Source organism: Exophiala xenobiotica (assembly GCF_000835505.1).
Source record: "Exophiala xenobiotica strain CBS 118157 unplaced genomic scaffold supercont1.2, whole genome shotgun sequence".
Lineage (NCBI taxonomy): Eukaryota > Fungi > Ascomycota > Eurotiomycetes > Chaetothyriales > Herpotrichiellaceae > Exophiala > Exophiala xenobiotica.
In genome coordinates, this window is record NW_013562493.1 from 3625296 (window position 1) to 3645149 (window position 19854).

The 19854-nt window shown below is 52.2% G+C and overlaps 7 protein-coding genes across 8 annotated transcripts; 6 read left to right on the top strand and 1 right to left on the bottom strand.

The window, feature by feature from the left end:
* Window positions 1–167: 167 nt before the first annotated feature.
* Window positions 168–2001, bottom strand: PV05_03546 (uncharacterized protein; the record flags this gene model as incomplete). Its single annotated transcript, XM_013464198.1, has 2 exons — window positions 168–1921; window positions 1980–2001. The coding sequence occupies 2 exons, from the start codon at window positions 1999–2001 to the stop codon at window positions 168–170; spliced, it is 1776 nt and encodes a 591-aa protein (XP_013319652.1).
* A 1638-nt stretch (window positions 2002–3639) lies between these two features.
* PV05_03547 (uncharacterized protein) lies at window positions 3640–5572 on the top strand (the record flags this gene model as incomplete). Its single annotated transcript, XM_013464199.1, has 4 exons — window positions 3640–3949; window positions 3999–4123; window positions 4170–4257; window positions 4312–5572. The coding sequence occupies 4 exons, from the start codon at window positions 3640–3642 to the stop codon at window positions 5454–5456; spliced, it is 1668 nt and encodes a 555-aa protein (XP_013319653.1). The 3' UTR covers window positions 5457–5572.
* A 101-nt stretch (window positions 5573–5673) lies between these two features.
* Window positions 5674–6750, top strand: PV05_03548 (uncharacterized protein). The gene is made up of 3 exons (XM_013464200.1): window positions 5674–5923; window positions 5981–6450; window positions 6502–6750. Exons 1-3 carry the CDS (start codon window positions 5791–5793, stop codon window positions 6595–6597), a joined length of 699 nt encoding a protein of 232 aa, XP_013319654.1. The 5' UTR covers window positions 5674–5790; the 3' UTR covers window positions 6598–6750.
* A 1364-nt stretch (window positions 6751–8114) lies between these two features.
* Window positions 8115–9792, top strand: PV05_03549 (uncharacterized protein). The gene is made up of 3 exons (XM_013464201.1): window positions 8115–8923; window positions 8967–9500; window positions 9558–9792. Exons 1-3 carry the CDS (start codon window positions 8542–8544, stop codon window positions 9728–9730), a joined length of 1089 nt encoding a protein of 362 aa, XP_013319655.1. The 5' UTR covers window positions 8115–8541; the 3' UTR covers window positions 9731–9792.
* A 316-nt stretch (window positions 9793–10108) lies between these two features.
* PV05_03550 (uncharacterized protein) lies at window positions 10109–13616 on the top strand. Its single transcript, XM_013464202.1, has one exon. It carries the CDS (start codon window positions 10473–10475, stop codon window positions 13377–13379), a length of 2907 nt encoding a protein of 968 aa, XP_013319656.1. The 5' UTR covers window positions 10109–10472; the 3' UTR covers window positions 13380–13616.
* Window positions 13617–13813: 197 nt separating this feature from the next.
* PV05_03551 lies at window positions 13814–16866 on the top strand. 2 transcript variants are annotated; one of them, XM_013464203.1, is made up of 3 exons: window positions 13814–14022; window positions 14080–14247; window positions 14299–16866. In XM_013464203.1, the coding sequence occupies exons 1-3, from the start codon at window positions 13990–13992 to the stop codon at window positions 16678–16680; spliced, it is 2583 nt and encodes an 860-aa protein (XP_013319657.1). In that variant the 5' UTR covers window positions 13814–13989; the 3' UTR covers window positions 16681–16866. The 2 variants fall into 2 exon arrangements, with proteins under 2 accessions (XP_013319657.1, XP_013319658.1); XM_013464204.1 differs by having other exon boundaries at window positions 14080–16866.
* A 149-nt stretch (window positions 16867–17015) lies between these two features.
* PV05_03552 (di-trans,poly-cis-decaprenylcistransferase) lies at window positions 17016–18672 on the top strand. The gene is made up of 2 exons (XM_013464205.1): window positions 17016–17487; window positions 17562–18672. Exons 1-2 carry the CDS (start codon window positions 17266–17268, stop codon window positions 18567–18569), a joined length of 1230 nt encoding a protein of 409 aa, XP_013319659.1. The 5' UTR covers window positions 17016–17265; the 3' UTR covers window positions 18570–18672.
* Window positions 18673–19854: the final 1182 nt, after the last annotated feature.

A 19854-nucleotide genomic window follows, 5' to 3' on the forward strand; every position in this document is an offset into this window, starting at 1 on the left:
AATGAACTTGTTGAAGCCTGGCCAGCGGGTGAAGAAATTCTACCGAAGTAAAGCCGCCAGCACGGTTTAGACCGAATGTCAGTCTAGTACGAAAATTGACTAGCTTCGCCAAGACAGAACTACATCTGAGAGTTGATGAGATCTCGCATAAGGTGATCTCCTCGCCCCTACATTCGCGCCTCCAATGGACTCTCTATGCCACCTCCTAGATTACAAACCGGTTGGTACTTTATCTTGTATTGTCCGAGACCCTCTTCTATGACGTCCGTTGTTGCAGCAGCTTCTCCTCCTTCGTGACCCAGTCTTTGCGTGAGAGGCTCGAGCAACCGCGCTGTCGCGACAGCTCCTCCATCTCTGACTACAGTTTTGTCGCCATATATGATCGTCGCTACGAGCACCAGGGCTTGAGCCAGCGGCGGGATGGCCAAAACCGCAATAGTGTACCCCCAGTTAACGCTGAGAACTTGTGCAGGCATCGGCTGGCGCTGGTTCGTGACTTTGACTCGAGGTCCGAAGCTGTCCATGGCGGCAAAGGCTCCAGTCGTGAACCACATGATTGTGGCTTCCATGTCAAACACGTTCATGATTGCCTCATCGTTGGATGGGGCAAATGCATTTCCGTACGCATACAACACCCGCTGGAATGGATCGTCTTGTCTTTCCACGCCGCTGAAGCCGATGGCGCCTGCCATTATTTGGGCCATGCTCTGGGGCATCTCAAATGCCGATGCATTGACGTCTCGGTTCGTGTTCAAGATATCGGAAACCGTGTTGGTGCATTTCCAGAATCGGGGCTCCTCCCGACCTGGCGAAGGATACGCGCTTTGAAGCGCCCAGACGTGCGCACAACGAGGCCCGCATGTTCCAGAGCCTGGATTGATGCTTCCTAGCCAGGTCGTGGCACCAGGAGCCTGAAAATCTCCAATATAGATGTCTTGTACGGCGTCGTCGCCGTCACGGATGCGGACTGAACTTTCTCCAATTGGCTCGCCTGTGGTCAGGTTGTATCCCCCATGCCCGCCACTGACGACTGCCACCTCTCGACATGTGGCGTTGCTGGTTACATACCGGCTCGAAGGCGCGAAGTAATTCAGATTGTCTGCTGAAAAGTCCATGAATTGGTACCAGAATAGATCGGCCGCTTCGGTGTGTTGAATGATTAGCAGCCCGGCGTTCCGAGTCTGGTTCTCTCCGACACTGGACACGACAGGTATAAACCCTTGACTAATCAAACCATAGTTTTGCGCCTGTTGGAAATGTGCCGTCCGCGAATTTTGTAATGGGCTGATGGAGTCCAACTTGGCGACTGATACGGTTCCAGGCCTGCTAAGCTTGTAGCGTGCTGACACCTCCATGGAGTAGGTTAATCCCAGAACGGCGGTATCCGCCAGCAGTCCCAACGAAACCAGCAGATACAGCAGAGCCAGTAGCTGTGTCTTGTTCGGCATGTGGCTTCCTGGTGTCCGGGCACTCCAAAGCAGGCGAAAGGCATTCCATTTCCTGTCGAAGTTGAAGACAAGATCGAACTGCTTCAAACTGTGGTATTCGGAAGCGACCAATTGCCAGCGGATCGTTTGCGCACAACCCTCAAGAGAGTAGAAAAGGTTCAGACTGAGTATGAGAGAGAGCCCGATAATGACGGTATTGAAACCCCGGCGTTCGCTAGTGGTGATGCCTCGCTTCAGCTTCTCGAACAGGAGGATAGTTATACCTAGCAACGCGCAGACAGCTACGGTGGCAAGCAATCGGAGCACACCAGCTGCGAGAAGTCTCCGACGCTGTGCCTTATGGTCGAAGCACGGTGACCCCTTCGGACTATGGCAAGTGTTGTATCTTGTCTTTCCCATGAGGTTGTCTTCACAGTTCGGTTTCCACCCGGACGAGTGCCAACTCATGAATGGCTCGTTTGGCTCGGGTAGACCTATAACAGATTTCGTCAGTGCCGGACGAGCAGGTCAAAAGATGTAACCGCGACCTACATGACTTGTGCTTGTCATTCATCGCAGCAGATACGGACGGAAGGACGTCTGGGCACATCGTTCGGAACGTTAGCCGGTGCTTTCTGATCCGCTGCTGAAGTTTCGATTACAAGTCTAAATCGAGCAGAAGAAATGCCACAGCAGCCATTCACTCCCGTCAGTGATCAAAATGCGGATGACTTGTTCAAAGCCACTAGTCGATGGCGTTTACATTGTCTGGGAGGCCTGACAAGCAGATCAGTGCAGTGCAGTATGGAGTAGCACAAGACGACTGCCGATAGGTCGAGATGCCCAGCCACAGAGGTAGACTTGTCAAGGCAGTCTCGTACTGAGCCGCCTGTCATCAAGCGGGTCTAGCGCTGGGCGGCCAAGAAAGCATGTCCCAGTTATAGCTACTATGGTACAAGTATATTCTATGCAGGCCCACAAGGCTGAGGAGGCAGAAAATACTGTGTACACCGAAAATGGATCGACCGGAGCGCTCCGTAAAGCCATATTGGGCTAGCACCATCGAAACTGTTTTCTCTCAAGCAACCTACAACAGCCTATGGGGCACCACATGACGTCGATGACCTGTTTAGTTCCGACATCTTGGACAAGCTTGCGATGACGGGCCTCGCGCCCATACTCCGGCAGACGGATACCTAGCCTTCAGCGGCAGCGGCCTCGTAGGTGGAGAAATGCCTTCGTCTTCGACTTGTCAAAAGGACCAAGCAGGCCACGCCTCCTTCTGCGGTGAACCTGTATGGATGGTAAAAGCCTGGAGATGACCTTGGCATCCTATCAAGGCGCTGGAGATTTGCAGACACACGGCTCCTCGAATGCGCTCAACTATTCGAGATTGAAGTGAGTCCCCATGACGATCAATGCTAAAAGAATAACGGCGGGAAAAGAAAGGTTTGATTAGCATCAGACGTTTCCATGGGCCCACTTGTGAGGCTCTAGTTCTAACGGATGGCACCAGTCTTCTTACCTGCGGCATTCTATTTCGGTATTTGGTACATCCTGTGTCCGGCTTCAGGTTGTGACGCAATAAACCTTTCGCAAGAGCTGGGCTCTGTGACTTGTGGCGAGGTGCAATTTCATGGGCGAGGCTCGCCGCAGAATCCTAGCTGAATGAAGACCAAGAGATGTTTCCACGAGACGGACAAGCCGCCGTTACCGGTAACTCGTGTCAAGTCCACCGGATCGAACCCCATGATGATCACCAAGTCACTTTCAGGTCGGAAGCCTCAATCAAAACAACCTTGTCTGATTCTAACAGCAGCATACCCAGAACATGGAAGACGGATCGGGACGCTGGGCCACCACTGTGTTACGTCTGCCAACGCAAATAGCCTCCCAATACTGGGGAAGAGCTTTGCACAGCCGCCCGTCGCCAGCTTGGTGGGCATCCATGTGCAGAGCATTGCGCCCAAGGGAAGATATTATGTGTCAAGGCCTAGCCTACTTTGAAAGTACGCAGCGCTTTTTCTATGTCTCTACCGCCAGGTTGCCAATGCTCTAGTCGGGTCGCCTTAACGATGAGATCCATTCTCTGGAGAGACGCATCCGCCTGCATGCGGCCCACCAAATTTGGATATAAAAGAGTAGATATGTCTCTATCGCTGGTCGCTGCGAGCTATTCACCGCCAAGGTCCGGGCATTTCGAACAAACAACATGAAAGGTATACTCCAGACAGCTCTTTATACTCTTGCTGCCGCTACAGTAGCCACCGCGCAGCTACCAGTGGTACCGACCGACTTGAAAACCATCACCACTCCACAAGGAGTGAATATTCGTTACAAAGAACCGCAGATCTGCGAGACTACACCAGGAGTCAAGTCATATTCCGGATTTATCGATGTCGATGATGACAACCACCTCTTCTTCTGGTTCTTCGAGTCGAGAAGGGACCCGGGCAATGATCCTATCACTTTGTGGCTCAATGGCGGGCCTGGTGGAGATTCGATGAATGGTGTTTTCGAGGGTTCGTGGAGGTCTCATATGGGTGTTCAGTGCTAACCTGCTTCACATAGAACTTGGTCCTTGTTTCTTGAATGAAGACCTGTCAACTCGACTAAATCCAAATTCGTGGAATGAGGTATCTAACATGCTATTTCTGAGTCAGCCTGCTGGAGTGGGCTTCTCTTACGGGTCGAAGGTATGCCTCCGGGGAAACTGTGTACTGCAATGCTAACTTCGCATAGACGACCGATCCACTAGAACAGATAGTAATGGGTGGCATGACGGAAGTTCTTGAAGGGAGATTCGCAACTGCCGACTGGGCCAAAACCAGTAAGCTTAAAGCCTCCACCAACTGTCGTGCAAAGCATTGATCTTTCTTCCCAGATTCCACTGAGTCTGCGGCTGTGACTGCTTGGAACGCCATTCAGGCATTCTGTGCGGGCCTACCGCAACTGGCTCCTGACGTCAGGTCGAGCACGTTCAATCTGGCCACCGAGTCGTACGGTGGCCATAGGGGCACTGGTTTTATTAACCATTTCTGGAAACAAAATAAGCTGATTGCTAATGGTACCATCACTGGAAGTGAACTCAACATCGACAGCCTCATTATCATCAATGGTCTGATTGACACGCGAACCCAAGCTGCGTCATACCCGCGGTTCGCCAGAAACAACACACATGGCGTCGAGGTCAACGATTCGGTGGCCGACTATATGGAGTTTTCGCTCACTATGGACGTGAACGGCTGTCATGCCATGATCGACGCTTGCGAAGCCTATTATGCAGTTGACAACGGCACCACAGCCTCCGGCAGACTCGCGTGCAGTGAAGCATCCACAGCTTGCAGGCGAGGCTCGGAACTGCCTTATGTGGTTTACTCTGGGATTGAGGACGTCTATGATGTCCGTAACAAAACAGAATTTCCCAATCCGGCCCCAGTAACACCTACCTATCTCAACCAAGCCAAAATCCAACGTGCCCTAGGGGTGGATACCAATTACACAACCAAGGACAACTTGCAAGTGTTGGCCGCTTTCTGGGCCACGGGTGACTATATCAATCCTAAAATCATGAGGCAATTTGAGGAACTGTTGGACGACGCACCCGTCCGAATAGCCCTGATCTACGGTGATTCGGATTTCATCTGTTCTTGGTACGGCGGCGAAAACGTTTCGTTAACGGCCAACTATAGCGGCGCCGAAGATTTTCGCAAGGCCGGCTACGTGCCCCTGATGGTGGACGGTGTTCGGTACGGAGACACTCGAGAGTACGGCAACTTTTCCTTCACTCGAGTTTTTGACGCGGGTCATATGGTCCCCTGGTGGCAGCCGGAAGCTTCTTTGGCCATGTTCAATCGGACTCTCAACGGTCGGGACATTGCCACAGGAAATGTTAAGATCAGGGATGGTTACGGCACAGTCGGTCAACCCGAATCGACATACAGTCAGAAGTTGAACCGTGGGGGTCCTTCGAAGAAGAAGAGAAGCGCTCAGAACTCTGTAAAATTCAGATCCAGATTGTCTGGCTGAAGTCACTCGCAGTAGCCGTCAAGGATGAGGCTGTCATGGAAGGCACATAATGGCACAACTGCAAGGCAGTGAATGGGTGCTGGAGGGTTGTTGTGTAGGAGTTCACTGTACTTCACCGTAGCGGATGTACGGAGAATCATGTCACCTTGAGGTGCCAGTCCGAGATTTGGAGCTGCTTTCGGCCGTGACGTAAAATGCAGCAGCTTCTCCAATGCGAAGAGCATCTTCGATAAAGCGGAACTACGGAATACATTGAACTGTTCAAATCTCTTTCTCTCAAGCTCCTTCAGAACTGTACTGTGATTTCTCTACCTTGTTGATATTGAACTTCATCATGGCTTCTGCTCTCCGCTCCGTTGCTCGCCCCTCGGCTCTCCGGTCTGTTGCAGCTACTCAACCGCTGCGATGCATGACCACGGCCAACAGGACGTTCGTTCGCAACAAGGCCACTCTCCCTGATCTTGCCTGTACGTATATCAAGGACGGTCCTCACTGACCGTAATCGTGCTGATGTGTACTCACAGACGATTATGGCGCCCTGGAGCCTGCCATCTCGGGCAAGATCATGGAGCTGCACCACAGCAAGCACCATCAGACCTACGTAAACTCCTACAACGATGCTGCAGACAAATATGCTGCAGCTGAAGCCAACGACGACATTGCTACGAAGATTGCCCTCCAGCCATTGATCAACTTCCACGGTGGTGGTCACCTCAATCACACTCTGTTCTGGGAGAACCTGGCACCCAAGAACTCTGGTGGTGGTGAACCTCCCTCTGGAGAATTGGCAAAGGCAATTGATACTACTTACGGAGGTCTGGAAGACATGAAGAAGAAATTCAACACTGCTTTGGCTGGAATTCAAGGTAGTGGCTGGGCTTGGTTGGTGAAGGATACGCAGACAGGAAACATCTCTATCCAGACATACGCCAACCAAGACCCCGTGGTGGGTCGCTACAAGCCTTTGCTGGGTATTGATGCCTGGGAACACGCTGTAAGCTGATCCGTGTCCTTGACGACCAGCTGCTTGCTAACATTCACATAGTACTATATTCAATACCAGAACCGCAAGGCTGAGTACTTCAGCGCCATCTGGGATGTGATCAACTGGAAGGCTGCGGAGAAGAGGTTCGGCAGCTAGAGGGTTTTGGAAAACCAACCCTTGTACATCATAACGTGAATTTTGACTACTCGCAGGCAAGCGCCTAATTGATACCACAGCTTGCAGCGTTTAGCATACACATTCATTGTTTCCTGCAAATCAATGGTTGTTATGTTCATTCGGGAAACTTCAGTCACTTTCTGCTGTCCTCTGCCAATCGCATTCCTTCTGCAAGATTTGCGACAAACTGCTTATCGACGGCATCCTCCTGGTATCCCAGACACTTTGGGTATTGCTGCCATGCCAGCCAATATTCAACGCGCATTGCCCCTTTATGCTGTGGGTGTAAGAGGCCTATCCCGATATCTATAGTATCAAGGCCATGCTTGTCATAAAAGACCGTGGCTCCACATGTCGTGCAAAAATATCGACTGACATCTGAGGAGGTATTGTAGTGACCGAGTTTCGACCTGTTGGCAAGAAGGGTACCCAAATCGCTGCTACCGCTTTGGATGAGGTCCTTTGGCACTGTGATCCAGCTGGTGATCTCGAAGCCACTAACTGTACGACAAGAGGTACAAGCATCGAGGCTAGCTTCGAATCTGCCGGTCCCGTTGTTGAATGACTTCCCTGGCCTCGACATTGAGAACGCGACATTCTGGCAGTGACAACTTGCATCAAGGTTCTCACCCAGCAAGTCTGCTGAGAACTCTGGCCCTTGTCTCATCATCTGCCTTACATCCTCATCCGTGACGACTTCGCTCTGTCTCCCTCTCCAGTGTCTATCCATGCCCTCCAATCTGCCCTGGTTGATCCAACACGCAGCTCCCCCATCAGCCCTGATGTCCTCCACCCAAAGTTGAACCCGATTTAACCTGCCGACCAGGCCGTTCCCATCGTCGAAGTGGAGCACTCCAGTCGCGACTTCCCACTCATCGGCTCCACCTGCTTTGTCAATGTTGATGACACTGGCACCGCATTGCTTGCAGAACAACCTCTGACACGTTGACGAGGACTCATATTCTACCAGGGTCCCAGCCTCCAAGACTTCGGGTAACGGCAACGGGATTACCGCCCACGTGGCAAACAGCAATCCCGTCGAGTGGCGGCATGAACGGCAATGGCAGAGAGCAGATTTGAGCGGAAAAGACGATGATGGTAATGACAGAGGAAAGGAATTCAGTCCACAATGACATTGGACTCTGGCAAGTATCTCGCCAGATTCGTGGGAGCGTTCTGGTCCCATGATAGGAGCCGAATCTTGTTCTTACACGAAATAGTCAGGCTGATCTTGTTGCAGGGCTCCTTCAAATAAAACAACTTATCTCAGCTTGCGTCCTGAACTAGAAGTTCCAAGCACTCGTCTTCAATGCACATGCTCCCAGTCGTGTCTTTCGTCATTGCTCGCGTTGACCAAGAAACGTTGACATGAAGGGCGTATGCGGGGAACAAGGCTGAGCACGGCTGAAGTGGTATGACGATATGGCGAGGCTGTTCTCACCTAATTCACCTCTGACTACGGTGTACCTGTATTCTGAGCACTTCTGGCAAGTTTTCCTCTCCGGTCAGATGCAATCAAACATTTGACAGATCATCCTCGAAAGTCCAGTGTTCCCTCAACCGCTTTCCCAGCCGCGCTGAACACGGACCCGGGGTAAGACGGGGCGAAGCGCCTAACCTCTAAAACAAGCCAGTAGCGCCCGCGATGGACCTGTTCGGGGTACCAGTCCTTCGAGGCCCACGACAACAAGGGACCATTGCGGACGTGTCTCCAGGCATGTACTTGCTCTGGAATCTCTCATCTAGGGGTCGGAGCTCTCTGGCCGAGAAAGCATGATCGGACTTTAGCACTAGGAACATCATGATAAGGACCGCCTCCTGGGTGTCTCTACGGATTTGTCCGGGCAACGGTTTACATTCCTGGCATACTGACATTCTTGCAAAGTCCGTCGCCAGAGATGCTTCTTTACAACAGGTTCATAAATGGCTGATATACTACGGACTACACCCGACGGCTACCAGGAGGTCAAAACGGGGCTGGGCTGGCGAAAGGTGCTACCTTCTACAAGCAGCGAAGCCACGACCCAACTTCCTGTGATCGACATCAGCAATGGATCCCATCCAGATCTGGAACGTCGCAAAGCCGTCGCAAAAGACATATGCAATGCTGCTATAAAGACAGGGTTCTTCTATGTCAGCAACCATGGAATCCCCGACAGCACCGTTGAGTCCATCTTCGATGAGACAAGACGATTCTTCCGTGAATTGACTCTCGAGGAGAAGATGGGATTCGACACCGAGAAGCACGAGCACTATTATGGATATTATCCCATCAAGCTTGATCCGAAACAGCCTGCTGGAGCCAGTGAGTTCTTCCCTCTCTGTCGGAACTTGGCTGATCATGGCAGAGTTGAACGAGAGCATAAATTATGGTTATGAGCCATCGGTCGACCCTGACTCTGCGGATCAGCAGAACAATGGCGACAACTGGTGGCCTCTCAAAGACCGTCTTCCTGGCTATGAGACGGAAGTCAAGTCATACATGTCCGAGGTCTTGAGACTGAGCCGACGTTTGCTCAGATTGTTTGCTTTGGGCCTAGACTTGGAGGAGCATGCCTTTGACTACCTCGCCACACGACCATATTCGATCCTGAAGTTGGCTCATTATCCCGGTACGCTGCCAGGCACAGAAGAGCCCTCATCGATTCGACCTCATACGGACTACGAGATCCTCACCATCTTACTGCAAGACGACATACCTTCACTTGAAGTACTATCCAACACGGGACAATGGATCCAGGCCAAGCCTATCCCGGGCACATTTGTGGTGAACATTGGTGACACCCTGGCTATGCTCACGAACGGTCTCTTCTCCTCCACGATGCACCGAGTCCGGAACACTTCGCAGCGAGCTCGTTATTCGGTGCCATTCTTCTTCGGTGGTGAGTCTTTTCAAACCGAAGGTGTCGATTCCCGTTGCCTTTGCTAAGTGGCTTTAGCGAATCAAGAAGCAGTCATTAAAGCTCTTGACACATGTGTGACTCTCGAGAATCCGGCAAAATTTCAACCCATGACGTCCGGCGATTATATTCGTCGCTCATTGCAAGGTGTGTACTCGAAGCCGAACACGGAAATTGTCTACGAAACAATTGAGATTCGGGCCCAAGGATGATGTGGTTGCTATACCTTGTAGTTTGATGTCTGTGAAGTACAATGTTACAACCTTAGGTACCCGTACCTCTGTCTCTGTATTTGCATAACTGTGACACCTCGAGATACATGTAAGGTACCTAGTAGGTAGAATACGCGAATACGGTAGAGTGGTGGCTTGAATTGTGTCATTTCGCCGATCAGGCTGGTGGGAAAGAGTCCCATCATGGTCCCATAAGATGGAAGACCCTAGTCCGTGGTCAGTGGTCAGTGGTCAGTGGTCGCCCACCCGAGCCACTCTGGGTGCCAATGGCGATTACCCGTCGGGTGCCCGTGAGTACCAACTCGCCAGGTACCTTAGTGAATCAAAACAAGGCAGAATCGCATCCCCCAACACAACCTGGGCTCGACATCATCCATACAGGCATCGCTTTCTCATCCACTCCTGTCCTTTTGTTGGCTTCGTTGCACAACATTTCACGCCTTTCTACCTGCACATCTGATTGCCTAATCTCTCCGGAGTGTCCAGCTCAAATATGCAATCCTGACGGCACGCTCGGAAGGTTCACATGCTCTTGTGCTCACCACAACTCACCTTGGGTCCAATCTCCCATCTCGATCGTGCCACGAAGCCTTGCAGCCTCTCCATTCAGAACTGGTAGACAACATTTCGGTATCAACGTCGCCGCTGCAATTCCTCCGAGCCTCAGTTTTTGCTCGAGTCGCCTCTCTCGCGGACTGGACACCCTTCACGTCCGTCGACGATGGATCCCTATAACAACCCCGATCTTGACCCGCTGCGGTCGTCCTATGCCTCTAGCTCTACAAACACACCCTTCCGTCTCGACGAAGGCTTTTCAGAAGATGCCTCGAGTCAGGACGAGAATGGGCGCCACATGTTTGCAGCCATGGCTGCTCGATTCCAAGAATGGGTTATGGCTCAAAATGAAGATGCTCGAGCAGAGATTGCATACGAAGTGTTGCGCACACTCAGGACCTCAAACATTGCAGCAGTAGTCGACAGATTGACGCCACTTCTACACATCGATCCTGTTGAAAAGCTCCCTGCCGAGATTACTGGGTTGATCTTTTCATACCTTGATGCCAACACCCTGTTGACTGCGTCACTTGCATCGCGGACCTGGCGGGCACGGATCATGGATCCTATGCTTTGGCTCGAACTGTACAAGAATCAAGGCTGGAGATACGACCACAAGGAGGTCAGGGCATTCGAGAATGCACACAATTCCCTAGTCAGACAAGAACTCAAGAAGGCCCGAGGACGACTTCATGGCCAGCCTTCCCTTAAGAAGCGTGCTACCTCGGACTGGCTGGAATCACGACCACGCAAGGTTTCGGCCGACGTATCCTCGTGGCGTGAACAGCATGGTGTGGTCGAGGCGGACACGGATTTCAGATCAGAGTCTGAGGACCAAGAAATGCAAGATGCGCCAAACAGCATCCAGAATTCCCCTCAGAGGCCGAACAAGAGATCAAGCCAGGAGTCCGATGACGAGATGGATTACAACCCCAGCAACATGGATGTCAAGAATGAAGACAGCAATGCTGTTGATGCCCCGGAGCCTCCGATCAAGTCGAGCTTGATCGTCACTGATTCCAGTGGTGGAGAGAAGCTGAACTGGCTTCATCTGTATATGCAACGCCAGAAGCTGGAGTCCAACTGGTCCAAGGGGCTTTATGCAACCTTTGAATTACCACACCCGGACCACCCGAATGAAGCTCACACCGAATGTGTCTACACCATCCAATTCTTCGGCAGATGGCTTGTTAGTGGCAGTCGAGACAAGACGCTTCGTATATGGGATCTTGAGACTAGACGACTCCGGGGCAAGCCTCTTGTTGGCCACTCTCAATCAGTGTTGTGCCTTCAATTTGATCCCACAGAGAGCGAGGACGTCGTCATATCTGGCAGCAGCGATGCCAGCGTCTTGATATGGCGTTTCTCCACTGGTCAAAAAATCCATGAAATCCCGTCCGCCCACGAAGAATCCGTGCTCAATCTCAGATTTGACAAACGATACCTGGTAACATGTTCCAAAGACCGGCGAATCAAGATATGGAACCGTCGGCATTTGACTGCGACGGACGAGGACTATCCAAAGATCGATCGTGCTAGCTCGGCTCGCGTGCCTTCTTACATCGTCAATACGGTGGACATGGAGCCTTCTCTCCTAGAGACAAGACTGGCCAACGGCACCATCCGGGCTTTGAAACCGTACATGCTTTTGCTGACCCTGGAAGGGCATAATGCCGCGGTTAATGCTATTCAGATCAACGGAGATTTGATCGTGTCTGCCTCTGGCGATAGGCTTATCAAGGTATGGAGCGCGAAAAGTGGCAAGCTTTTGCGAACACTCCAGGGGCATCAGAAAGGTATCGCTTGCGTCCAATTCGACAGCAAGCGTATCGTCAGTGGCAGTAGTGACAACACTGTTCGGATATACGATCCCTACACAGGCGCGGAAGTTGCAGAACTGAAGGGCCACCGCAATTTGGTACGCACCATTCAAGCTGGGTTCGGTGACTTGCCTGGAAGTGAAGAGGATGATAACTTGCTAGCAAGAGAAGCCGAGCGGAAGTATCTTGACAACCTTGCTAATGGCAGGGTCGTCGAAGACAGGCAGTACAGCCGCGAAATCAGGAATGGTGAACACGGAAGCTCCCGACTCGCTCTGGGGGCCAAATTGCCGCCTGGCGGAGGCGGTAGTAAATGGGGACGAATTGTGTCCGGCAGCTACGACCAGACTATCATCATCTGGAGGAAGAATACCGAGGGACATTGGGTAATCGGTAAACAGCTGTTCCAGCATCCATTCGCCCATGGGCCTGGGAGCGCGAGACCACGAGCACAGCCTCAATCCCAACCTCAACCAGTGAATGCAAACAACCCTCCGGCCCCGCCTGTTCAACCTCCAAATGCTCCGGCTCAGGCGTCGACGCCCCAAGTCCGGTCCGCTCCCGCCAACCTTGGCCCCGGAGGGTCTGCTCACCCTGCAGCCATGTCCGCCTCGCAAATAGTGCAACAAGCTGTCGGGACTTCGTTTGCCAGTCTGGGGGCCGGTCTGTCGAACGTTATCGGCGTTGGAAGACTTTTGAACCCTCCGATTAGTGGTCCACGAACGGGAACAAACCACAGCTCCAGCTTTACAGCCAACGCGAGCATCAACGGCACTCCACAAGCCATTGCCACTGCTGCGGGTACCCATACGCAAGCTATCGTGTCGCAGGCTGTTCAACAAGCGCTAAACCAAGCAGTACAAAACAGATCTTCTTCACATGGGCAGACCGGATCGCAAAGTCAAGCGTCGCGTCCAAGTGATCATGTCACGAATGCTTCCACTCCCACATTGAATGGTGTCAACAATCACAATCAACAGCAGCCAACAGCTCCTGCCAACCTCCCGCATCCTATCCAACAAGCAGCAATGACACTACAGCAGCATCAACAGGGGCCACCTGCACCCGCACCAGCTACAGGCCAAGGTCAACAAGCTGACCAGCAGCATTCTTCGGTTTCCCGCGTATTCAAGCTCCAATTCGATGCCCGGCGAATAGTGTGTTGCTCACAAGATAGTAGGATTGTGGGCTGGGATTTTGCAAACGGAGATCGGGATGTCATGGAGGCCTCAAAGTTCTTTATTGGACCGTGAGTTGATATTCAAAAGGAGGTGATCGAAGGCTCGCGGAACAGGCATCTGAATGACTTTACGACAGCATTTTGGACTTGCATTAGCATAGCATTGGCGGGGATTGGTACCAGCAATAGCATTGGAGGCGAGTTTGTACTAGCTTGGGATCAGATTTCCAGGCCAACATGATCTTTTAGAGGATGCGATGTTGAATGTAATTGCCGTCACGTTTATACAATAAGCAAGACGATCGTGAACGGTATACGGAGTGGCGGAGTACTGAATAAGTCGGTCGGCGACTTCTCCTGGTCACGTGTGTGGTGTTGTGGCACGTGCCCTCATCTCAGCATTGAATCACGTGCCTGTGGCGGTTTCCACTGGGGGCGGGACCAACGAAGAGGATAGAATCACATCATCCACTCGGTACGAGGACTGACTGACTGACTGACTTGACTGCTCGACTTCCGCCTGCGCCCATCCTACCGACCATCCACCACCTCGCAGCGTGGCAAGGCGACGCCATTCATCTTGTTCTACTTTCCTTGTTGTCCAGGCCTTTTGTTTCATAACTTCGTTGCTGATAGTTTTCAAGTCTTTTTTCGCGGCGCCCGCCGCCAATTCTACCCTCAACATGGCCCTACAGGTTCCGCTATCTCAACTTTCTGTGAGTGCCGCAGTTTCTCGACTTCCTCCGACCTCGCTGACTCTCATGTCTTTACAGAGCCTGTCCGCTATTGCTCCAGACGTCTTCACCACGCTTCCTTCGCTCATTACCTCTCCGTTGCAGACCCTCCGCCGTCATCGCCTCGCCAGACTGCGCGCAGAAGGAAACGTCCCGACGGTGCGGGAAGTACACTCGGCATCAAGCAAGAGAGCAACAGAGACGACTGTAAGTGATGCAGCCTTGGTGAAAGACTTCGGCACCCCTGACAGTGGACAGGCATCGTCAAGGACCGTCCTTCCTGATTTCATGGCGACTGCCACAGCCAACAGCCTGATATCCTCGCCACTCCATACGCATTCTCGTCAATCGCTTCCCTGGATGTCGCAAAGCCTGCGCGCCGTCATGATGCCACACCAGACTTCCTTGTCATCTCTTCGGAGAGCCTTTTCCACGAGTGTGCCGCGAGCTACGGCTTCAAGAACTCCTACGCCATCGAATGCTGTTGCACATCCACGTATGCAATCGACAATGACATCGCTCCTGTTCGGGCCTCCACGCAAAGGAGGCTCCGGGTCCAAGATATCATATAGAAAGTTCTCCACCACCTTCCAGCCTGCGAATCAGAATATGCTGGCCCACGCCGAAAGAACCGCCAACAACAATCCTACCAGCGCTACCGCCCAGACCGCTTTCTATTCTGCCCTACTACGAGCCAATATGCCCAAGATTGTCATTGAAAGATATCAGTCTGGTCGATATGCTACAAATCCGGCCGCAGATGCTACATATCTTAAGGCTTTGCAGATGACCGGCTCTGTTCCTGCCCCTGGCGCTGGAGTCGGGTCCGGGGCCATGGCACAAGGTGGCGGATTGAGCCCGGACAAGTTGCAAGCTGTTGGTCAAGCAGTTGCTGGCCAGAACTACGGTGGACAACTGATCATGCCTGGGAACAAGTCGGGTACTGGCGCTAAAGAGGCACCACTCTATGTTGTGGTTGAAGAGTCGTGGGGAGCCACAATCTTGAAGTGGGTCAAGACGTTCCTTTGGGTCGGTCTGGCGGGTTACTTCCTCCTAGTCGTTCTCACCATGGTTGTGGAATTCACCGGCAGCTTCCGTACCAGAGTTGGGCAGAACAACGAAGTTCAACCTCAACACCAGACTGTCCGTTTCAGCGATGTGCATGGCTGCGACGAAGCAAAGGAAGAGCTCCAAGAACTGGTCGAATTCCTGAAGAACCCCGACAAATTCAACCGACTCGGCGGCAAACTTCCCAAGGGTGTCCTGTTGGTCGGTCCTCCCGGTACCGGCAAGACTATGCTTGCTCGCGCTGTTGCTGGTGAAGCGGGTGTTCCAGTATTCTACATGTCTGGGTCCGAATTTGACGAGCTTTATGTCGGCGTTGGCGCCAAACGTGTCCGAGATCTGTTCTCTCAAGCGCGAAACAAGGCTCCTGCCATCATCTTCATCGACGAACTTGATGCAGTTGGTGGCAAGAGAAACGCTCGTGACCCGGCCTACGCCAAGCAGACGCTCAACCAACTGCTGACCGAACTGGATGGTTTCAGCCCCAGTACTGGAGTTATTCTAATTGCTGCTACCAACTACCCGGAATCTCTCGATAAAGCACTTACTCGACCCGGCCGTTTCGATCGTCATGTCACCGTTCCGCTGCCGGATGTCAGAGGCCGTATCGAGATCTTGAAGCACCATATGAGAAACATGCCCATTGCTGCCGATGTTGACGCGACCAATCTCGCTCGTGCCACCAGTGGCATGTCTGGCGCCGAGCTGGAGAACCTTTGCAATCAGGCCGCCGTTAACGCCTCTCGACTGAAGTACAAGAAGGTCAACGCTCAAAATTTTGAGTGGGCCAAGGATAAGATTATGATGGGCGCCGAGAACAAGTCGAGAGTTATTCGTGAAAAGGACAAGGTGATGACGGCTTACCATGAGGCCGGCCATGCCCTGGTCAATCTCTTCACCCCCGGCAGCAAGGAATTGTACAAGATGACCATCATCCCTCGCGGACATGCTCTCGGCGTTACCCATCAGTTACCGGAGATGGATGCTGTGAGCTACGCTTACGACCAATTTCTCAGCGATATCGATGTGGCAATGGGCGGAAGAGCGGCAGAGGAATTGGTCTACGGCCCAAACAAGGTGACAAGCGGTATCACTTCGGATGTTCAGCAAGCGACACGAACTGCTTATCACCTCGTCACGCAGTGCGGCTTTTCGCCCAAGCTCGGCAATGTCGACCTTCACTCAGACTACAACAACTTGTCAAGCGAGACCAAGCAGGAGATTGAACGTGAAGTTCGCGATATTGTGGAGGCTGGAAGAGAGCGAGCGGACAAGATTCTGAAAGACAAGCGCAAGGAATTAGAGGCGTTGAAGGATGCCCTTCTTGAATTCGAAACGCTCGACCGGGAAGAGATCATGAAGATCCTGCGCGGGGAAAAATTGAAACGATTGGAAGTCCAGCTTCAGGAAGAAGAGGAGAAGAAGGACAACAACGGTGGCCGAGGCAGCCCTCCACCGAAGAAGGAAAAGGAAGTCGGTACCAAAGGAGGTGTAGGGATCAAGCTTCCTGATGTGTTACTCCCGCCTAGTGGTCGAGGAGGGGAGAAGGAGAGTGCTCGAGTGTCGGACAGGTGACATTGACGAGCTGGATGGTTTCTTTTGTGCAGTATTAGCGAGTACAAAACGACTCTCTTCTTGAGCAAATGGCCTTCTTCCGGGACGCATCTGTCGGGGTTGAGACAGCATGGCAGGATGGCAGGATGGCAGGATGTCTTGATATACTATTAAATTGAATTGCATGAATATTCGTTCTATACAGAATACTCGAGTGTCTAGACGGTGACCACCATGCCAGGCACAAGTCTTTAATTGGAGGCCACTTAAAGCAGGGGAAACAAGTTGCCGAGTACTTTACTAACTGTACCCCCGTACGTCACCCCGGAACCTGGCAGAACCTCACCAACATTTCTCAAAAAGTAGGCGCAGTTTGCCCATCACCTGTGCGGCTCGGCGGCCACGTATACCATTGCGCACCTAATGCTTTCGTACTGGTAGCTTGATACTGTGTACGGTGTTTGCGCCCTTGAAACATCATCCAGTCTCATGCCACTCCTTCCCTTCGTCTGAGCCCAGCTCAACGCCAAAAGTGATCCGAGAAGTCGCCAGTTCCTACATGCAAAGAGACCGCCATTTCACCATCCCACTCACTGCACCGCTACAATGACATCCAGGCACATGTCCCACGTTCGCCGATGGCTCCTATCCTCTCCTCCTGCAGAGTGGGCCCTCAACCAGCTCCGATCGGTGCTCATCGGGGCCCTGCGACAAGGCCCAATGCCGAAACATGTTGCCTTTGTGATGGATGGGAATAGACGGTACGCCAAAACCCACCGAATAGAAACCGTGGAGGGACATAACTTGGGATTCGAAGCTCTGGCAAAGGTGGGTTGCATTACAAACTTACAAGCTCCAGGGGGGGTTCTTTCGCAAGCTGACCAGACCGCTTCTGCTACTAGATCCTCGAAGTATGCTACAAGTCCGGCGTGACCCACGTAACAATCTACGCCTTCAGCATCGAGAATTTCAAGAGAACGAAATACGAAGTGGACGCGCTCATGGACATGGCCAAGATCAAACTGAAACAACTCGTCCAGCATGGAGAATTACTGGACCGGTACGGCGCGCGAATACGCATTCTGGGTCAGCGGGAGCTCATCAAGCCGGACGTTCTTGAAGTCGTGGATAGAGCCGTCGAAATGACGTCTCGGAATGGAACCTGCGTGCTGAATGTTTGCTTTCCATATACGAGTCGAGAGGAGATTACGACTGCGATCCGCGAGACAGTCGAGGAATATTCCAGACCCATATCCCACAAGCAGGGAAGGCCGAGTCCATCTCGAGAAGAGAGGATAGCCAGCACGATCCGCTCGCAGCAGCAACACGATACGAACGCAAAGCCTACATATCTCCAGCCACCAGCAGACGACATGCAGTCGCCATCATCGAGCACGACCTCGTTATCATCATACTCACACTCCGACCAGGACCACGAGCATGACACGTCGTCTGTATCGACGTCCACAACCCTGCACCACGACGACAACACGACCTCGCCACCACCAGAGTTTACATCCCTTGACAGCAAAGAACAGCAAGATGCCTCGCAGCAGAAACCGATATACCCTTCTCCAGAACTCATCACCCCCGAGACGCTAAACTCGCACATGTACACCGCCTCGGACCCGCCTATTGATCTCCTCATTCGCACAAGTGGTGTCAGTCGATTATCTGATTTTATGCTTTGGCAGTGCCATGAAGATACGCAGATTATGTTTCTGGATGTCTTGTGGCCAGACTTTGATCTGTGGAGCTTCCTGCCTGTGCTGTGGGAGTGGCAGTGGCGCGCGAGGAAGAGTCAGGCTGCCTCTGGGACGGAAGATGAAATCGTCGAGAGCAAGCAGGGTGTGAAGAAAGTGAGTAGATCGAAGTTGCGGGCCGAGGGAGTCAAGGCGCATGCAGCTTGAAGCGGGTCTGCAGGGCTTTGTGTAGTTGTGCATTTTTGCAAAAGAAGATACCTCATACATTAGAGTCGGCGGCGCTGGATCTGAATGAATTCTCTGGCTGAGATCTGAGCTCTGGACAAGCATTCTCCTAGTAGTCGTGGCGTGATTTCCTTGCACGACGAAGAACACAAGACACAGAAAGTCAGGAAGGTGCTTGTTCTCCCTTGATGTCTGTCAACGGCCATGTCTTTGCCGCCCTTTGCAAAGACTGCACTGTACTTTCTCATCGTCATGACAGGACAAGTTGTGCCCATCTCAACCTTTTGGTTGTCTGCCCAGGTTGTGCCAAAAATGCTCCCTGTGCCAGTCCGTAGTTGTAGTAATAGCGGCCAGACATAGATAGAGGGTCTCCATCATACACCATCCAAGGCTTTCCGGAACTCATGGGAACCCCTAGCGCCTTTGCTAGTGAGCTCCCATACGCACACAGTGCCTCTTGAGTCCTGACGACTGACGCCGGCCTCCTGCCTCCAAGACAAAAGCCCATCGTCTCTCTCGTAGATGCACCCCATCAAGCACAAAACACCACACGACAAGATCGACATCCCCCTGCTTTCACCCATTCAAGCACAAACACGATAAGATCGACATCCCCCTGCTTTCACCCACCCAGCACATGACATTGTGCCAAATACCTTGCAACCTCTGCTTGGTCGACCGTACAATCTGTACAGTCACTGGTAGAGGAAATACCTTGCAACCTCTGCTTGGTCGACCGTACAATCTGTACAGTCACTGGTAAGGGGGCGGTGAGGTCGTTAATGCCGTTATTGTGCCTCGCTAGAGCTGCTATGGTTGTGCCGTGAAGTACAAAATATTGTGAATTCTTCATGGCCGCCCTCGCCGCCTATTAGTATTTAAACCCACCTGCACCTGCACACCTTCTCATTTGTTTTTTCCTTCTTCTTCCTCCTCCTCAGGCGACACAGATCCGACAATCACAATCAATATGTGACCATCACACATCGCAACTCAGCGACGAGCGTCGGGGTGGTCCATCTCAAGACCCTCGGCGGTCCAGTTGAGGGCCATGTCCAACTTCAGAACATGTCCAAACAACTGAAACGACGCGCTCTTTGCAGAGTGTTGTATCATGATCAGGATCGACCATGCTTGTCAATTGTGAATTGTGCAAACAACAAACAACTTGAGTGAGTTGCTTGGTTCCAAGGTTCGTCCCCACGTGATGGTGATCACAAGTGGTAACTATGCCGACTGACCATGATGAGTAGGTTTGCCGAGTGCA

Excerpts from the sequence above, each read along its gene's own strand:
- PV05_03548 (XM_013464200.1), top strand. The coding sequence starts at position 5,791 with ATGGCTTCTGCTCTCCGCTCCGTTGCTCGCCCCTCGGCTCTCCGGTCT. Across the intron at positions 5,924-5,980 it reads CACTCTCCCTGATCTTGCCT|ACGATTATGGCGCCCTGGAG; the intron begins GTACGTATATCA and ends GTGTACTCACAG. Across the intron at positions 6,451-6,501 it reads TTGATGCCTGGGAACACGCT|TACTATATTCAATACCAGAA; the intron begins GTAAGCTGATCC and ends ACATTCACATAG.
- PV05_03549 (XM_013464201.1), top strand. The coding sequence starts at position 8,542 with ATGGCTGATATACTACGGACTACACCCGACGGCTACCAGGAGGTCAAA. Across the intron at positions 8,924-8,966 it reads GAAACAGCCTGCTGGAGCCA|AGTTGAACGAGAGCATAAAT; the intron begins GTGAGTTCTTCC and ends TGATCATGGCAG. Across the intron at positions 9,501-9,557 it reads GGTGCCATTCTTCTTCGGTG|CGAATCAAGAAGCAGTCATT; the intron begins GTGAGTCTTTTC and ends AAGTGGCTTTAG.
- PV05_03550 (XM_013464202.1), top strand. The coding sequence starts at position 10,473 with ATGGATCCCTATAACAACCCCGATCTTGACCCGCTGCGGTCGTCCTAT.
- PV05_03551 (XM_013464204.1), top strand. The coding sequence starts at position 13,990 with ATGGCCCTACAGGTTCCGCTATCTCAACTTTCT. Across the intron at positions 14,023-14,079 it reads TTCCGCTATCTCAACTTTCT|AGCCTGTCCGCTATTGCTCC; the intron begins GTGAGTGCCGCA and ends ATGTCTTTACAG.
- PV05_03552 (XM_013464205.1), top strand. The coding sequence starts at position 17,266 with ATGACATCCAGGCACATGTCCCACGTTCGCCGATGGCTCCTATCCTCT. Across the intron at positions 17,488-17,561 it reads GATTCGAAGCTCTGGCAAAG|ATCCTCGAAGTATGCTACAA; the intron begins GTGGGTTGCATT and ends TTCTGCTACTAG.